The following is a 20,595-nucleotide window of genomic DNA, read 5'->3' as shown; positions in this document are numbered from 1 at the left end:
GACTGAGTATGATGGAAAAGAGTCTTCTTTTTTTGTGATTATGGAGTGGAGAGATGATTCAAGTGCTGATATGTTACCAGGTAAAAATGTTGCTACTTCACAAACTGTCAGTACAGTTTACAGTGTGATGGCAGGCAGCTGCTATTGATATTCATCTCTTTTTTCATATCAGTGTAACATTAAAAACAAAATTCATGTGTGTGTGACAAAATAATCTGTAACACAACCTTGACATTTTATTTTCACACACACATCATCTTCTTCTTTGCTGAAATATCATGTTCTACAGTTCAAGGTGTTTTTATTCCAAAATGCTCTGTTCTAATGTTTCTGTTTCTGTTGGTCATTCTCTATGTCTGCAGCTTCTGAACTGTAGACATCTGTACCAATATTCACTATATGGCTTTTAGAGAAGGATGTTTTTGGTTTTTGTTTTTTTTTGGTAACAGGAAAAAATAGGTAGAGAGAACAGAAAAAAACCACTGTTATCTGTGTGTGGAATATTTCTATACTGAGTGATGACAGAAACCTGTATCACATTATTTGATGATGTAGCTCAGCCTGAATGCAGCAGACACACAGAGGTAGTGAAGGAACAGTAACTGGGCTGTACTGGAGCTAAGCTGTGTGCTGTGTAGTGAACTTTTCAGCCTCTAGAGGTTGCTGACAGGACTTTATTCAACATTTATTCTTCATTTTAAACAAGTTCCAATCCAATTCATCTACGTATTTGGTAGCAACACAAATGAAGATTTTACACACAAAATACACAGTGATCTTATAAAAACATGCAGTTATATATCACTTCACTTTGACATTGAAAGGTCTTGTGATCTAAACAAATACCTTTCAGTGTCAGAGGGACTGAATACTTTTCATAGGTGCTGTAGATGAAATAAACTCTACTTTTAGCAGCTACAGACTAATCCTACTTACATATTAATGCATCAGCAATATGTAACAGTATGACACTAACGGACCATTTTCCAGCATATACTTTTTATATCTTTGCACCTTGGACTATCATTTGTCGTAGATTAGTTTTAGCATGGGATATTACTACTTTTATTGAAGTAAAAGATGTTGTGTTCTTATGATCTGACTAAAAAATTCAGACATAACAGAGGTAACAAATGATTTCATACTTTGATCATTAGACTAGATGAATTAAAGGGTTGATTTCACTTTATTCTCTATTCATCCATTTATAAATTCTCCACATATTTGGCTCATCATGTGGCCCAGCTGCTGTCGTTTGGTTTTGGACTGAAACTCTGTACCATTAGTGGCGCTTATGAACTCATGCAGCTTGATAGTTATATCCTGGAATGAAACAGTGCTGCTCAGTGTTTGCACTAAACCAAAAGAACTGGCCTTAATGTGAAAGGACATTTCTGTTCGGCTGCATGGAAATGAAAAGAATACACGTGTGACTGGATGCCAGAGGTGTTTTGTTGTTGTTGTTGTTCTTGTGGTAATTTATTTGTTCAAACCCATAATTGCAGTTAAGCATCAGGTCCGTCATTTATGTGTGTCCATGTTCTGTAAGATGTTTCTGTTTGGCAGTAATGTGAGTGTGCTGAATGTCAGAAGCTACTTGCCCTCCTGTCTGTTTAGCATCAAACTCAATTCCCTGCTGGTTCATTTGTAGTCATCACTGTTATGATTCATGTACTGTAGAGCTGCTGTTTGTCATGTGCATCATACTGAGGTGGAGAACAGGTACCTTCATCTCACTTCAGTTTTTATTGTTTTAAAAGGCATTTTCACCTATACCTGACAAGTGTAGGGGATTCTGTTTTCATCATATCGGTTATTTACATGTTTAATGTGATGACTGAGGTTTCACAGAATTAAGGACATCTGATTGGAGGATTTTGTTTGAAATAAAATCTGAAAAGTCAACACTGGTGGAATTCAGTTCATGCACACTGAAGATATTTCTTTGGACAAATATTCAAGGGATTCCTGTTCCTGTTCTGCAGTGCCAAGGCTGTTCAGGACCTCAGACGATCCCGTCTATGAAACACTTTGCATTGTTTTTATGTATGGATTCATTTTTTAGATAAAGGGCTGCTTTTTAAAGACAAATCAACACAGAGACATTTGTCATTTGTCATTTGTCTATCAAAATAAATTCTGTCTGTATACCATCTGTTTTGTCTTGTTTATAACTAACACGATGTATTAAAATCATATATTACATAAATATATGAAACCAAATTTGAATATTTCTACAACTCATGTTCTGAAACTCTACATTTATATTGATATGTTTGAATATTTGCTATAAAAATGTTCACACCCATCATTCAAAACATTAAAGACCGTGTAAAGTGAATTCAGACATTTTCTTCTACACACATTAAATAGGTCATAAATGTATTTCTAAAAAAGGTGTAAAAAGCATTTCAACCATTTAGATTTGAATTGTGGAGCTAGGCTTCACAAACTGTGTTTCAACATTTCTGTGTTCAGGATTTAGTGGGCGGGTCTGAAAATGATTAGCATAAACCCGCCCTGCTGCTGTAGCGGTATAAATATATTCAGCACACACTACCACTACTACAGTCTACAGTTAGCCAGTTAGCTGAGTTAGCTGCCGAGTTAGCAGCAGAAAGCTCTCAGACGTAGCGTCCATGTTTCTGGTAGAGGTGGTGACTTTGATTGACAAGTGACACTTGGTAGGGGGCGGGGTTTCAGTGAACTCGGTGGGCACTCCCACAGCGTTTGGCAGCAGAAAAAGAGGCTGAGTTTTACACAAATTGAAGCTTAATTTCATATATTTTTTAATAATTCAAATTTGGCAGGGTGGTTAACAATGCACTTCTCAGTGGTATGTCAAACTCAGAACACATATTTATTCTTACTTTACATGGACTTTAAAACCACAGACAGGCAAAGTGAATTATTGATTAGAAGACTCGGTCAAAGCATCTCCAAAACAGCAGGTGTGAGCTCTTCCTGGTATACAGTGGTCAGTATCTACCAAATGTGGTCTAAGGAAGGACAACCTGTGAACTTGAGAAAGAGTGCTCAAAGCTCATTGATCCAAGTGGGGAGCAAAGGCTAGCCCATCTGGTGCAATCCCACAGAAGAACTATTGTAACACAAACTGCTGAAGTTTCAGAGTTCATGCTGGTAATGACTGACAGGTGTCATAAGATGCAGTACATTGCAGCTGGCTGTGTGTGGACCAGTCAGTGCCCAAGCTGAACACTGCCCACCACAGACAGACAGACAAACAGATAGATAGATAGATGATGATAATGATTTTAGTGCAAAGTAAAAAATGTGCGATGTGTGTAACTGTGTGTAAAAAACAAATTGCGTAGTGACTGTAAGTTACGACCAGCGTTTTTTAGCTCTTATTATACAGTGTGATGGCATGTGGCAGGAAAGAGTTCTTGTATCTGTCCCTTCGACAGCAGAGCTGTAGCAGTCTGTGTGAGAAGGTGCTCCGCTGTCAGTCCACTGTGTGAGAGGATGTTGGGCATTGTCCATGATGGATAACAGTTTGTTCAACGTCCTCCTCTCCACCACAGTCTCAAAAGACTCCTGCCTGAGACCCAGTACAGAGCCAGCCTTCTTGATGATCTTATCAAGTCGGTTAGTGTTGCTGGCTCTGATGCTGCTGCCCCAACACACAACAGCAAAGAAAATGACGCTGGCAACAACAGCACCAAGATCACTGCGTCGTCAATACCCATCACCCGCTGTTTCTCCCCCAGTAGCCCAGAGGCTGAATGGTGTTGAAAGCACTGGAGAAATCAAAGAATGTGATCCTCACAGTGCTTCCTCCACCATCCAGATGCATATGGGCTTGTTGCAGCAGGGAAATGACGGCATCATCGACTCCTAAATGGGGTCCAGAAACGTCCTCACCTGTGGCCTCAGCTGGGCTAAGACCAGTCTCTCCAGGACTTTCATCACATGGGATGTGAGAGCGATTGGTCTATAGTCAACTGGGTCGGATGGCATCGACTTCTTGGGGACTGGAACCAGGCAGGACATCTTCCACAGCATTGGGACTTTCTCCTAACTCAGACTCAGGTTGTACAGATGTCTCAGAACAGGACACAGCTGGCTGGCACAGGTCTTCAGGATCCTAGGTGTGATGCCATCAGGGCCTGCTGCCTTTCGCTGATTTAGTCTTTCCAGCTGCCTCTTTACCTAGCCTGTAGTCACCAATGGATGGTTGATACTGGTGTACTCAGTGGGGGAAGGGGAGAAGGAGGAGGTGGGGAGAAGGAGGGGGGACAGATGGAGAGGTGATGTGCAGGAGAATGCTGGGGGGTGGTTCTAGCCATTTGGGACAGTGTGTGTGTGTGGGGGGCTGGGGGTGTCGGAGGGGTGGCAGGAGGAGAAAGCACCTACAATGAGCATCAGAACTCAACCACGGAGCAATGGAAGAAGGGGCCTGCTCTGATGAATCACGTTTTCTTTTACATTGTGTGGATGATTTGGTGCCTGTGCATCATTTAACTGGGGAAGAACTTGCACAAGGCTGCTCTATGGGAAGAAGGCAAGCCAGTGGATATAGTGTGTTCAGTTGGGAAACCTTGGGTCCTAGCAACATGTGGATGTTAATTTGACACGTACCACCTCCCCACACATTGTTGCAGACCAGGTGCACCACTTCATGGCAGTGGTATTTCCTGATGGCAGGACTCTTTCAGCAAGACATTCATCAAGATCTCTCTCTCTCTCTCTCTCTCTCTCTCTCTCTCTCTCTCTCTCTCTCCTCTCTCTCTCTCTCTCTCTCTCTCTCTCTCTCTCTCTCTCTCTCTCTCTCTCTCTCTCTCTCTCTCTCTCTCTCTCTCTCTCTCTCTCTCTCTCTCTCTCTCTCTCTCTCTCTCTCTCTCTCTCTCTCTACTCACTACTTCATATTCCAGCCTATAGGCGGACACAATAGTTACCATGAACACAAGAAATGGTACTAATGTGTACCAATACAGTTCTGTTTCTTCACCAGCCTGCCAGCCTCCCACATAGCTGGTCAATCTCAAAACAAAGGAATGGACTCCTGTTTGATGTCAACATTTGTAGTGAATTTATTAAATTGTTACATTTTGGTCAAGTAAACGCCATCATGAACAGATGATGACTGTAATTCTCCAGTTACTGTCATTAAACATTAAAAACAGTCCTCTCATCGCTCCAAACAGATCTGATGTTTTCAGCTCTTCAGTGGAACTGGACTAAGGCACATACTTTAAGTACATCATCATTTTTTAAAAACTTTATTTAATCAGGTAGTTGAGATTGTGATCCCTTTTTCAAGAGAAACCTGAGAAGGAGAAACATTCAAGCACTCGACCACATAGCTTATCATTAGTCTGATAAAGCGACAGCAGCCATCGCTTGGGCTCCTGCCTGCACCATGACTTATTAAAATCACATTGACACATTGATTTAGCAGTATATATATATATATATATATATATACGTGTGTTATATATATATATATATATATATATATATATATATATATATATATATACACATACACACACACACATATCATATATATATATAAAAAAAGAGTTTTTACCTATTGATACAAATGAAGGAGGATAAGGATAAAGTCCCAAAAACACCAGATGGATGGTAGCTGCAACGACCGCTCACCATCTTGTCTGCTTAAGGTTGGACTTTTTCAGATTTGATCCACAGGAAGCCCACCTGGGTGCCGAAGTTGATCCCGTCTCTGACGTGGGAGAAGAAGGCCTCAGGGTGACAGGAGGTGCAGGGCGTCACACAAGACCTGTCTGTCATCATGTCGTCATGGATGTGCTCAGGCAGGATCCCGCCTTGTTCCAGGAGAATTCTGTTTGATTTAATGAGCAACACAGAAGACAATGTAACTTTATTGTTGTATAAAAAAAACAAAACACTACAGTACACAAAATAGACACATACAAATAGAACAATTAATACAAATATAATATTGTGGAGCAGGATTTGTGACTCAGTTTTTAAGGTTTAAAATGCTGATTGGGCTTTAAATGACTTACATATGTAGTTATATAATGTCCAATAGGGTAATCTGGGGTTTTGATCTATTACTAAGCTGTCCCTTCAGCCAGACCCAACACCTGGCCTGGTATGCCTAAGTAACCTAAGCAACTGCTGCAACTCTTACTCTGCCCTGCAGGCACCCATTTGGTTTGGTTATGTTACTTTAGTTTAGTGTTTTGCTTACACACACACACACACACACACACACACACACACACACACACACACACACACACACACACACACACACACCATTACTGATTTCCACACCCTTTACATATTTAGTTCATTCAATTTGGCTTAATTTAGTTTGAATAAAATATCTTTTTGGTGTGTCTCCTTTTATTGTGGCCAGGTCATAACAAAAGGGGATTTATCCATTAGGGTTAGTTTGTTTTGTGCCTCAGGTAGCAGTAGAGGCCATGGTGTGGTTGTGCAACTCATGAGGTGATTTGGTCCATGCTCACTTTTAGGCTGTGTGTTAGTCACCACGGCTGTTTTGGGTCTTTGCTTTTTGGGAGATACATCATGTGTTTTTTGCAGGAAGCAATGGTTTCTGACCTGATGTTTGATTGTCATGTAGAGTTCAGTTAACAGTTACCCTCCTGATATGCCATTCACTGTTAGGCTGTAGTAGCTTCTCTCCTTTGGGTTGTGTGTGAGTCTTTGTGTAATATGTGCAGTTTGTTAGCTGGTTCACTTCCATGTCCAACACCTGTCCACTCTCTGCTTCATCTAGCTCTGCTAGATAGGATCTGTCACCAGCCGCTAAATCCTCAAGCTGCTGCTCAAGCTCTTCCTTCCAAACAGGGTTGGTTAGCTAGCCACAGGGTTAATTACAGTGAGGGATTGTTTTTTGTTTTTGTGATTAATTGTGGTGTTGTTACATCATTTGTTTTGCAGTGATCCTGTTAGACCCCTGTCTTGAGGTAGGGGGATGATGTGATCTGTTACTAACCTGTGTCACCTGGGCCAGATGATCCAAGGTTACTTAAGCCACTGATACAGCTCATTCATTCTCTCTACAGCAGCTCTCTCACTACTGACTTCAGTGTGCTATATATGTACTGTAGCACTTTATTGGTTCAAAAACTGTTGCCTGTAAACTTAATCCAGGTGGTGATTGGGTGATTGTGTTTGCCAATGAAACATGATTGGGAAAACTATTTAGTAGTATAACATTGTCATTTCTAGACATGAACAGATACACTGTTTTAATCTCATTTGGTAATGTTTGTTGTAATAAACAATGCAACCCTTAAGTAAGCTAATTCAGTTTCACAACCTTAGTGAAAGCGACAAACATTAAAAAGTCATTTAAGTCATTTGTATTTCCAGCAGAAACACTCGTTTTTCAGTTAAGGAGCCAGTTAGGTTTCTCTTTTGGTGCTTAAGATTAGTTTTGTCCTTTTTGAAGTTGTCCTTTCATTTTATATGTTTTAAAGTGATTGATTATACCACACATCCATTTAATCATTCATTTATAGAATACATGCTAAGCTAACCAGATGCTGGCTGTAGCCTTATATTTACTCCAAAGATGAGAATGTTTTTTATCTGATCATAAATGTCAGCTAACTTCCCGCTAAGTTAAACTACATTTAATGTTTTCACTTATTCAAATCTAAACTATCTAGAATAACTAGCTGCTTAAGTACTCAATGACAACTTTCAATACTGAACAGCAGAACTGAAATGAGTAGATTCATTCATTAGTCCATCAACAGTTAAATTAATCTGCAACTGTTTCAATCGAATGTTTGAGTCATTTTCCGACAAAAATGCCAAATATTCTCTCATTCCACCTTTTATATGATGTTCTTCTTTATCATATATGATAGTAAATTAAATATCTTGGAGTCTGTTGGTTGTAAAAACAAGCAATGTTAATAGTTTTTGATATTTGGTGCTTAAGACCTGTTTTGAAAGATACTGAGGTTCAACACCAGCCCTGAGTGTTGGATGGATGGAAATAGATGAAAACTCAGAGGACCATCGAATACACTGAGAGTCATTTGTACTACATTTCATCCAATAATTGTTGAGATATTTCAGTCTGGATCAAAAGTTGTTTAAGTATAGGAATGGCAGTTTATGGCAGACTATAAATAATATCATATATAATATTGTATTCTGCTCAGCTGTACCTGTTGGCGAGGCGGATGTTTACATGAGGTCTGGCTGACTGTAGATCAGAGACACAGTTTGGATGGATTCGATGGAAGTCGAGTGCCTGCTGTCTCCCCAGAGTGAAGCAACACGCCCCCACTGACGGTCCAACGGCCACAATGATGTTGCTCACCTGGCAACCAAACTCTGTCACCATGGCCTCTACCGTTGCCATAGCAACCCCCATCAGGGTTCCTTTCCAGCCTGAAGGCAAGTAGAAAATAAGCAGTTTGTCAGGATGAATACATTTACTACAAGGGAGCATAAAGGCTGACTGCAACATCACAGCTATGTTTGTATGCTTGATTTCACATACAGTATGAAATAATGATATTCTTCATTTTGAAATGAAATATTCTTTCTTACAATTAAAATGCATTTGTTTTTCATCCTTTTATTACTGGTAATCAGTATGCCCACAGGCTTAACTGTCATCTCATTTCAGAATACAGGATCACGCTTTATGAAAATAAATAACTGAATGAAACATCTACCTGCGTGAGCCGCTCCGATGACCATTGACACTGGATCAGCAAACAGGACTGGCATGCAGTCTGCCCCTGGAGCTGCTAAAACCACTTCACTCTGATTGGTTACAATCCCATCATAGCTCTCTGGCTCAGCTTTTCCCATAACCCAGACATCACTGGCGTGGTTCACCTGCAACACACAAGCACACACATTCAATAGGTTAGTACAGGAGGCTCTGAGCTGCACAGTCCTTACAGGATTAACAAGACTAAAGCTCCTGACCATGTTTCAAAACATATGGAAAGCTGTTTTCATCAGCTCAATTCTGTCATTTAGTGACATTTAGTAAGTTGTGTTGATGTGGAGCAGTTTGTATCCTGTTTGTGTGTTAGTCAGTGTGGAGATGTCTGAGTAATTCTGTTTTTCTCCTTTAACCTTTGTGTCGGCCTCCCGGGTCAAATTGACCCTGTCTGTTTTGACTGTTCCTTCTTTCCTTCATTCTTTCCTCCCTTCCTTCCTTCTGTCTTTCTTTCCTTCCCTGCTTCCTTCCTTCCTTTCCTCCCTCCCTACTTCCTTCTTTCCTTCTCTCTTTCCTCCCTCCCTTCTTTCCTTCCTTCCTTTCCTCCCTCCTTCCTTCCTCTCCTCCTTCCCTACTTCCTTCTTTCCTTCTCTCTTTCCTCCCTCCCTCCTTTCCTTCCTCCCTTCTTCCTCCCTCCCTCCTTCCTTCCTTCCTTTCCTCCTTGCCTACTTCCTTCTTTCCTTCCCTTCCCCCCCCCCTTCTTTCCTTCCTCCCTTCTTCCTTCCTTCCTCCTTTCCTTCCTTCTTTCTCCCTTCCTCCCTTCCTTCCTTGACTCGAGGACAACAGGAGGGTTAATGTGCAGTGTGGAGGTGTGCTGGATCTGTTGCTGCTCCTCACTATGTGACACAGCTAGGTTGAGGTCTGCAGAGTTGTGGGATACAAAGCAGCAGCTGTTCAGCATCGCCGCCACCAAATACAGCTGCATGTATGCCACAACTGATCAGCTGTTGATCCGGACCAGATACAACACAGCAGTGCTAGTTTTGGCTCTGTTCTGTTCTGTTCTGACTCTTGACTCCCTCGGCTTTGGTCTGGTTTTAGGCTTTTTTTATTTATTAGAATTTATAAAATATTGTACTTTCTTACAAAGAGCTCCAGTCTTTTGTCTTTTGCCCACTTCCTCACACATTGGTTGGACAAACTTTGAACTTTTGTGGGTTGCACAAAAGCTTGTTGCGTCATACCTAAGAAGGCTTGAGGCTGTAATCGCTGCCAAAGAAGCTTCAACTAAGCACTGGGGATGCCTGATCATTTTGATATGGATCCACATGGAGAGCTGGGACTAGCTGGGAGGCCTGCAGAGTGTTAGCTTAGGGAAGCATAGCCAGTTAGCCTCCCCTAACCTCTTACCCATTAACCCTATCTGTCTAATAAACTCAAAGAAAACTCTGCTACTCAACACACTTGGCAGCTTCATTAAAGTTTTAATGGTGAGTTACTGAACTCCAATCTTCTTGTGTTCTTCCTCCATATATTGTCTTTCTTGATCATACTTCTGTGATCCCATGACTAATAGTCTCCTCTGCAAGATGGATACAAATATGTGCATATATCCGCATCAATAAACAATAAACAAACTGTAACTAAACACTGTAAACAATACAGTGCATCCCTACTAAGTGCTGAGTAAAGAAAAAAAATCTATGTGATATTTCAGTTTTTAGTTTGGTTTAACGAGATTACATGTTTTAGTATATGATTGCTACATAACAAAACATGAAAAAAGTGAAGGGGTCTAAATACTTACTAAATACTACTGCAGGCACTGTATAACGAAAAAAATAACAATAGAGGAAGAATCAACTGACTCAGTTGGCTGCATGCAGCGTGTGCAGCAGCAGTGTAGTCTGACCCTGCTGCAGTTTGATCTTGTTGTGCAGGATAACTCATGAAGACAGTTCTGTACCTTGACAAAGTGAAGTGGTTGAGGGTGAAAACCAGCATGGAGGGCCAGTCGCCGTCTGTTTTCCTGCACCACAGCCCTGGGATCTCTCCTCCTGCTGCTGCTGAACAGATTCAAGGAGGACAGAGTGGGAATGTAGGAAACTCCACCTGTACGAGTACTGAAGCCATGACCGAAACAGTCTGAAAGACAGAGAGAGACAGAGAGAGAGAGAGAGAGAGAGAGAGAGAGAGAGAGAGAGAGAGAGAGAGAGAGGGAGAGAGAGAGGGTATAGTAGAATTTCTTGATTACTTAACTTCAGTAACCTTAAAGTATGAGACGGAGAACAGAAGTCGTCGAACAGCCAACTGGGATCTTTATTGAAGACTCTCAAACACTGCACTCATCAATCAGGCACAACACAGCAAAACAGTACAAACAGCAAAACAGCCCCGAGGCATGCCCTTTCAGACTCTTTATACTATTGGCGGCATGTGGGTGTCATACGTTATTGTGTGCGCACCAGAGGCCTGTACTACGAAGCTGGATTAACCTATCCAGGATCTCTCTCCGTTACCTGGATTGACTTAACCAGATCTTCGCAGTCCAGGATAAGCGGTACTACGAAGCTGGTTATCAACTCGGTAAATCAACCCAGGGTTTTCCCATCTGGATCTCTGCGCGTTCACATAAAGGGGAGGTGTTTGCAGCGTCTGACCAATCACAAACATGCAGAAACCCTGCAAAGCAGCCTACTTTACCCTTTACCATGGAGGAGCAGACAATTATTCTTCATAAATATGAAGAATTCAAACATCATCCAGGCCAAAAGCAACACTGTTGCTGCAGCAAAAGCCAGGAAGGAATGCTGGCAGAAAATTGCCGACTCTGTTAATGTGTAAATTCATGAGATCATACAATATTAATTTATCAGACAATATAAACGGACAGCACTCTGATCACACAATGTCACTTTATTACGGCACAGACGTTTGGGGCAGAGCGCTTCCTCAGTGCCCTTCCTTTCATAAGAGACATTAAGTTAGTTTAATATTCAACATTCAAAATACAAACCTATTATGCGCTACAACCATTTGAGTGAATGATTTCAAACCAACTGTATAACATACAGAATAATATCCCCCACGTGCCTCAATGATTATTTTTTAAATATATATTTTGGCCAATTAAAAAATTGCATCTATCCCTAAAAACTCATTCTCTCCTAAGCGCTCCTCTCGCGATCCGCGCACCAATGTTGACAGCCAGGATCTTTTAAGAATGGGCAGGTCATTTTCTAAGAGAGCTGATTGGTCAGGAGGTGGTGCTTTTGTACTCGCTGATCTCTTATCCAGAACATTAACCTGCTCCGGAGCAGGTTAGCCGTTCAGCATAAGTTACCATGGTGATTTACCCCGGTAAGAAGTGAACCAGCTTCGTAGTACGGAAAACCCAGGGTTAACCCTGAAGTTACCTCGATAAGAGAAAATCCAGCTTCGTAGTACAGGCCTCAGGTCAGCTTGACCTGGCACGTTCAGGCTAATATTCGGTTTCCTGGAATTCTGTTCATAAGTGATGGTGACCAGATCTCCCTGGGAAAATTAAACATGGTGAAAAACGTCTCCTTACAAGGAGTTGATGAAATCAACATGGTAAGGCCTGTTGCGACATCTTCAAACTGATCTTTTGCCTCTTCTGGTGTTTTCCTCATTTCACTCATGATACACATATATCTGCCTCTACATAGTCCCTCCTCTTTATGATTTTATCATAAATGTTCATCGAGATTATGTATGATAAATGTGTCTATATAGGTGTGGATATTATGGATATATGATAATGTGAGTACAACCTGTGTTTGTCACTAATATGGATATATGGTGTGAACTTGGTAGATATGTGACACTGTGAGTACAACCAGTGTTCCTCACTCTCATGGATATATGTTGTAAATGTCTTAACGTGAACATGATACACATAAGAAACACATATATGATGTATAGTGATATATGGCTTGACATAATCATATGGCACACATGAAATATTGGAACATATTTCAACATCTGTCGCTCATGATGAAGGCGAAAAACCTGACCGGCTGTCGAGTTCAGGAAAATTCCTCCATCGCCCCCTCCCATTGGGCAGCCTATTCCAATTTATTGGACTTCTGACAGATGGTCAAATATGCTATTGATGAGTTAGTAACATAGCTTCAGATTGAACTGTAACATAAATTCATTTAGGTTATAGTAGGGCCGCAGAGATCATTTTGTTATATTGCAACCTAAGGCACACATTGAATATACCAAATTCAACTCAAAAATGCATAAATGAGTATGGAGCTAGATGAAAGGGAGGTGTAGCTAATTGGTGCTTTCTGCCTTATACTTGATATGCATACATATGTGTGGGGGCTTTGAGGGAGGGAGGGGCGTACATGTGATGTGCTGTGTCCATCTCATGGACATATGTCTATGTGTAATGGAATGAATGTGTTTATTTTATGTACTGTAGGTGTTTTATATATTATTCTTACCAGTGAGACCAAAGACAATTTTCATGCAGGACATATTTCTATTCTATGGATAATATAACAAGCTTTTAAAATGCAACACATTATTAAAGATGAACCAAGTGGTTTCCAACCTTTTTGTCTTTTGACGTCTTATAAAAAGCAGTGTGTAGTCAGGCTCAGATTTCAGATGTCTATGAGTTGTTAACAGCCAAAGTAGTGTAAACTAGCTAACTGTATATAAAGTAGTGTAAACTAGCTGACTGTATATAAAGTAGTGTAAACTAGCTAACTGTATATAAAGTAGTATAAACTAGCTAACTGTATATAAAGTAGTGTAAACTAGCTATCTAAAGTAATGTAAGGTAGTTAACTGTATATAAAGTAGTGTAAACTAGCTAACTGTAGTAGTGTAAACTAGCTAACTAAAGTAGCGTAAACTAACTAACTGTATATAAAGTAGTGTAAACTAGCTAACTGTAGTAGAGTAAACTGGCTAACTGTATATAAAGTAGTGTAAACTAGCTAACTGTAGTAGAGTAAACTGGCTAACTGTATATAAAGTAGTGTAAACTAGCTAACTGTATATAAAGTAGTGTAAACTAGCTAACTGTATATAAAGTAGTGTAAACTAACTAACTGTATATAAAGTAGTATAAACTAGCTAACTGTATATAAAGTAGTATAAACTAGCTAACTGTATATAAAGTAATGTAAACTAGCTAACTGTATATAAAGTAGTATAAACTAGCTAACTGTATATAAAGTAGTGTAAACTAGCTCCACCTCCAGCAGCTACAACAGCAACATGCTGCTCTTACACTGATGCTTCACTATTAATAATCTAATGATGTCATATATAATAATATATCATTACTTTTACTGTAATACTACATAGGCTACTACATCACTCATAATACTGCAATACTTTTACTGTAATACTGCATACTCCATCACTCATAATACTGCAGTACTTTTACTGTAATACTACATAGGCTACTACATCACTCATAATACTGCAATACTTTTACTGTAATACTGCATAGCCTACTCCATCACTCATAATACTGCAGTACTTTTACTGTAATACTACATACTACATCACTCATAATACTGCAGTACTTTCACTGTAATACTGTATACTACATCACTCATAATACTGCAGTACTTTTACTGTAATAGCCTACTGCATACTACATCACTCATAATACTGCAGTACTTTTACTGTAATAGCCTACTGCATACTACATCGTTCATAATACTGCAGTACTTTTCCTGTAATACTGCATACTACATCACTCATAATACTGCAGTATTTTTACTATAATACTTTAATTATTATTTGTACATTGCTATATTTGGACAGCAGGAAAGGAACTGAATACTTATAAAAGGTGAGCTGACTGAACATAATTGCATTTCACAGCACCACCCTATCAAATACTGTTCATTACTTGTTCTGACTTATTACTCAAAATTCATGAAGTAAAAATGTTTTCTAGGCTTCATGAGCCAAATAATCAACGTGGTAAGGTTGGTAGTAAGGAAGCTGTATAAATAGTGTGTCTTTTCATTACAAGTACAGTGTGTGAAATGAGCATCTAGTGGAATAAACTTGGCTAAATGTAATAAAATATCGATGAGTGTATTTTAATTAGTGTATGCTGTCAATCTACCTCTATAATCCAATTCAAATTTCATTATTATTCAAATTATTTTTCATGCTCACATTTAGTATACTACATGTACCACACACTGAATACGCTGGCTTATGCTTTGCCAATACCACTATTAGCATGTAGCTGTTATCCATTCCATCCACTAGAGCTCAACAATTTGGGAACAACATTGTGTTCCAACAGACCTGAGGCCTGTACTACGAAGCTGGATTTTCTCTTATCGAGGTAACTTCAGGGTTAACTCTGGGTTTTCCGTACTACGAAGCTGGTTCACTTCTTACCGGGGTAAATCACCATGGTAACTTATGCTGAACGGCTAACCTGCTCCGGAGCAGGTTATGTTCTGGATAAGAGATCAATGAGTACAAAAGCACCACCTCCTGACCAATCAGATCTCTTAGAAAATGACCTGCCCATTCTTAAAAGATCCTGTCAACATTGGTGCGCGGATCGTGAGAGGAGCGCTTAGGAGAGAAAGAGTTTTTAGTGATAGATGCAATTTTTTAATTGACCAAAATATATATTTAAAAAATAATCATTGAGGCACATGAGGGATATTATTCTGTAGGTTTGACATCCTGAGATCAAAGTGTCAGGGAGCATAATAACTGTATTTATTTATTGTAATTGTAAAAAAATGACGAAAATATATTTGTAAAATAAGCCTTGAGGTACGGAAGCTTATTGCATTCATTCAATAAAAAAAAATACAGATCCTGTTTTTCTGAGTAATTTTTTTTCCTGTTTTTCTGAGTAATTTTTTTGGATCAGTTTTTTTGAGTAATTTTTTCCTGTTTTTCTGAGTAATTTTTTTGGATCAGTTTTTCTGAGTAATTTTTTTCTGGTTTTTCTGAGTAATTTTTTTGGATCAGTTTTTTGAGTAATTTTTTTCTGGTTTTTCTGAGTAATTTTTTCCTGTTTTTCTGAGTAATTTTTTTGGATCAGTTTTTCTGAGTAATTTTTTTCTGGTTTTTCTGAGTAATTTTTTTGGATCAGTTTTTTGAGTAATTTTTTTCTGGTTTTTCTGAGTAATTTTTTCCTGTTTTTCTGAGTAATTTTTTTGGATCAGTTTTTTGAGTAATTTTTTTCCTGTTTTTCTGAGTAATTTTTTTGGATCAGTTTTTCTGAGTAATTTTTTCCCCCCTGTTTTTCTGAGTAATTTTTTCCCCTTGTTTTTCTGAGTAATTCCCCCCCCCCCTGTTTTTCTGAGTAATTTTTTTCCCCTTGGCATTCAAAACATTGGACACATTCACTCCTTTAATTGAGAGGTCGATTTAATGGCAGCAGACATGACCTGCTTGTTTACTTTAATCAAGTTCTACTTTGATCTGGGTTTAAGACACTGGGAGATTGTCCTGTCGCTAAGTCATATAGATGGTATTACTATTAGTTTGAAGACGGGTCATAGCAGGAGCAGGAGCTGCAGGAGTCACTTGCAAGTGAGGTGTTATCGCGAGATTTCGAAGTAGAGAAAAAATTACTCAAAAAAACAGGGAAAAAAAATACTCAGAAAAACAAGGGGAAAAAATTACTCAGAAAAACAGGGGGGGGGGGATTACTCAGAAAAACAGGAAAAAAAATTACTCAGAAAAACTGATTTTAAAAAAATTACTCAGAAAAACAGAAAAAATTACTCAGAAAAACAGGATCTGTATTTTTTTTATTGAATGAATGCAATAAGCTTCCGTATTGAGGCACATGAGGGATATTATTCTGTATGTTATACAGTTGGTTTGACATCATTCACTCAAATGGTTGAAGCACATAATAGGTTTGTTTTTTGAATGTTGAATATTAAACTAACTTAATGTCTCTTATGAGAGGAAGGGCACTGAGGAAGCGCTGTGCCCCAAACGTCTGTGCCGTAATAAAGTGACATTGTGTGATCAGAGTGCTGTCCGTTTATATTGTCTGATAAATTAATATTGTATAATCTCATGAATTTACACATTAACAGAGTCGGCAATTTTCTGCCAGCATTTTTTGCTTTTGGCCTGGATGATGTTTGAATTCTTCATATAGTTGAAGAATAATTGTCTGCTCCTCCATGGTAAAGGGTAAAGTAGTCTGCTCTGCAGGGTTTCTCCATGTTTGTGATTGGTCAGACGCTGCAAACACCTCCCCTTTATGTGAGCGTGCAGTGATTCAGATTGGAAAACCCTGGGTTCAATTAGCGAGTTGATAACCAGCTTCATAGTACCGCTTATCAGGATTGTGAATGTCTGGGTAAATCAACCCAGGTAACAGAGAGATATCCTGGATAGGTTAATCCAGCTTCGTAGTACAGGCCTCTGTTGTATAATCCCTTGAAAATAAGAATCCTTGTGTTTTTCTTATGTTAGACTGGGCCCTTTCTATCTACACAGGGAACGACCTATGAATGTATTACAAGAGCTGGATACTGGACCAAACGTGGCGCAGTTCAGTCCAATAAGAATTGCTTGGCTGGTGCATACACCAACATTTCTAACCTCTGGGTTTGCTTCCGTGTTATGTGGCCCAGTGAGTTTCCACTGCTGGCCCTGCCCATGAGTTTACACTGTGATTACGTCACAGAAGATAAAATCACTTTTCTCGACTCAAGGAAACTTTTACAATTATAAAACCTCCATGGATCAAAAATTCATAATAGACAGTCATTTCTGTCAGTGACGTCCTATCCTGCTCTTCTAATATATCCATGTCCTTAAACCCACCTGGAATCAGTGATGACGCCAGAGTCGTGACGTCACCCTGTAGAGCAGGCAGCTGCTGCAGTAAGGCGCACACTTCTTCATGGACTCTTTCTCCAGGTGGATCTTTGTGGGCTAGACTTCTGCAGCTCAGACAGGTACTGTCAACTGACATCACCTTGTAGTCAAAAGTGTACGCGGCTGTAAAAAGCAGGTCCTGGTACAAACGTAGCACCTGTCTGCCCTGCGGAGACGTGAGGACCGTGACCAAGCTCAGGTTCAGCCCGTCCACAGTCTGCTTGAACCGGTACAAACACTCCGCGGTGGAGCTGAAGTCCAGCACCTGCACGCTGCTGCCTGACAGCACAGATGTGTCAGTACAGCTGTTGTTCTGCTGATAATGTCCACACAGCAGGAACACATGCGGCTCTGCTGCACGTTCCTCCAGCAGGGACACGCAGCATGTTGAACAGAAGCCATGAATGAGATCCAACAGCACGGCTTCTGACATCACTCACACACACACAGACTAACTTTGTTCAGCACGCAGTGTGGAGTTTCATTCAGTGATCCAGCCTCACTCACCCTGCCGGTCATGTCCTGCGTTTATATACAGCAGACTGGAACATGTTTATCAACAGGAAAAACTCCTTACTTCCTGCTTTGTGTTTCCACAGCCTGGCCCCGCCCACAGTGGAAACCCCTCTCATGGGAAAGTGCTGACTGCTGCAAAAATCTAAAGACCCACTGATGTCAAACTGAGTGTCAACAATGCGTGACAAAACCGCCAGCATGCGACTGACAGAGAATATATTATAGGAAATCCTGCAAGACTCTCTAATAAGGTCACAAAACACAATGCATGATGTAATAATGATGACTTAATGCATGAATTTATGTTGGCATCTGACTATCTCATTTAGTTAAAACATTGATTGATATTTCTTCAGAGAAATGATCTGTAATGCTCTTCTCTCAAATCTAACTCATTTGGTGGCATATAAATGAATGTGTGAAGTAAATGGAAATCAGCATTCATTTAATGATGTTCCATCAAGCATTAACTAATGATATTAAGTCATGATGGAATAATCATTTCTTAATGGTGAGCAACAATTAATTGTAATGAATAAATAATAATGAAATCATTATAATACAGTTGCTTAGAATTAGTCGAGCATGCTTTTTGCAGCCTTATTATAAAGCATCTAAAAGACATAACATGCAGGAATTTAAAACAGGTACCTCATATATCACTGTAGAGTAACTGTGCATGTAGTGGTGGAAGGTAACTCACTACAGTTACTCAACTACTGTGCTTCGCTACAGTTTGTGTAAGTCTTTTCATTTATTAAATTTGTTATTTTATTCTTATGCTCCAATACATTTCTTGACTTGCATAGGGCTTTTTTAGAGTAGATTCTTCATAGACTTGGGAAAAAAAGAATGCTTTGATGGAGAGAATTTTCTTTACTTTCACTTTCCGAGGGACAAGATGAGCACTGGCAGCAGTGGCTGCCCCTGGCAACATGCCACCCTGGACGCCTGCCCATTAACCATATCTACATCCACCACTGAATGACAGTTGGAAATGGGAATGAGGGAGGGGTGTACAGTGGCAAATTTAGACACAGGCAATATGGTTAGCTGCTAAGGGTGTGTGCTGGGTGTGGCATGGGGCGCACACACCAACAAATAAAAATAAAACACCTGATCAGTTTTCTATTGCTTTTTGCATGTTACGTCAATGATGTAATGTCACCATGTGGGTCAATTAACACTGTTGGAGTATAGTATAGTTTTCTATCTATCTATCTATCTATCTATCTATCTATCTATCTATCTATCTATCTATCTATCTATCTATCTATCTATCTATCTAAGATGGGTTAACATTGCAAAACTGATTCTCTGATTCTGGCAGGAAGTTGCAACTATTAGTAATAGAAAGATATAAATAACACAAGAGGCTTCTATACAGAGCAAAATGTTAATGAAAACAACCAAAGCAATACAGAAGGACTCAGTGAACTACATACACATTAAAGAAAGAGTTGGACATTTTGGGAAATACACTTTCTAGCACAGAGTTTGATGAGAATATTGACACCACTTCCTTCCAGCAGTCAGTTTGCTTAGCTTAGCACAAATACTTGGAAATATTTGCCGACAGCAGGCCTGATTCTGCCTAGAGTATCTTTTAAGTGAACTATGTTCACATAAAATGCTACTTTTTCTCCTTTGCAGAAAGCTAGGGTAGCTATTTCCTCTTATCAGTCTTTTTGTTAAACTAAGCTAATCTCACAGACATATGTTCCTCTACACAGTCATAATGAATTACTTTGTTGGTCTACTGTTGCCTGGAAGAAGAAACACGTTATAGAATACATTTGCAATTGCCATATTCAGAGAAACAAAAGAAAACTAGTATTAAGTATGACATGTTTCTAATACCTACAGCCACTACTAGTTTACAGATTTAAACGTGTTTCTATCCAGCTGCTGTAGTTGGACTGATCAGTCTGAGGTGAGTCAGAAGGAATGAGGAAATGTTCTGTTTGCATGTGTTTGTGTCACCTGACTGATTCACCTGATAATGTAGGAATTTCCCAGGGTTGTTTGTTAACCACCAGTGCTGGTTGAATAATAAAAAGATAACACACATTTCTACTGATCATACTTTTCTAATCGATGGATTGTGCAGTTGAGGAAGTAAAATGTGGTAGTGAGGAATGTTTTTACTGCCTGACAGCACAAAGTATCACAAAGTGCTTCCGTTGATCATTATCACTGACTCAGCCATTATAAGTGGGTGACAGATGTGTGGCTTTAAGAACTATATGGCTCAGGCCCAGAGTGGCTAATCAAGGTAAAATCAGGTAAAATGGGCCATTTAAGGTCTGAGCATCTTAGCTCTGTAAACATTGACAGCCAATGACTACTAAGGTGGGCAGGACAATGCCTCATATCAAGACTGTTGAAGAAAACAGCGTGTTCAGGTGCCTGGCATACCAAATCTTACTTGTCAATGATAAGGTTGATAACTCGATAATAAAGAAACAAACATCTAGAAGTAGTGATCTATAATAAATATCTTGATGACCTCTATC

The 20,595-nt window shown here is 39.5% G+C and overlaps 1 protein-coding gene across 1 annotated transcript; it reads right to left on the bottom strand.

Moving 5' to 3' along the window:
* Positions 1-5,526: 5,526 nt before the first annotated feature.
* On the bottom strand, positions 5,527-18,127 carry lacc1 (laccase (multicopper oxidoreductase) domain containing 1). The gene is made up of 5 exons (XM_053328723.1): positions 17,510-18,127; positions 10,647-10,825; positions 8,685-8,850; positions 8,169-8,394; positions 5,527-5,830 (listed from the first exon to the last, which is right to left on the bottom strand). Exons 1-5 carry the CDS (start codon positions 17,994-17,996, stop codon positions 5,644-5,646), a joined length of 1,245 nt encoding a protein of 414 aa, XP_053184698.1. The 5' UTR covers positions 17,997-18,127; the 3' UTR covers positions 5,527-5,643.
* Positions 18,128-20,595: the final 2,468 nt, after the last annotated feature.

Source organism: Scomber japonicus, chromosome 11 (genome assembly GCF_027409825.1).
Source record: "Scomber japonicus isolate fScoJap1 chromosome 11, fScoJap1.pri, whole genome shotgun sequence".
NCBI classification, from domain to species: Eukaryota; Metazoa; Chordata; class Actinopteri; order Scombriformes; family Scombridae; genus Scomber; species Scomber japonicus.
The sequence above is the reverse complement of the archived record's forward strand: the minus strand, read 5'-3'. Positions and strand labels throughout refer to the sequence as shown.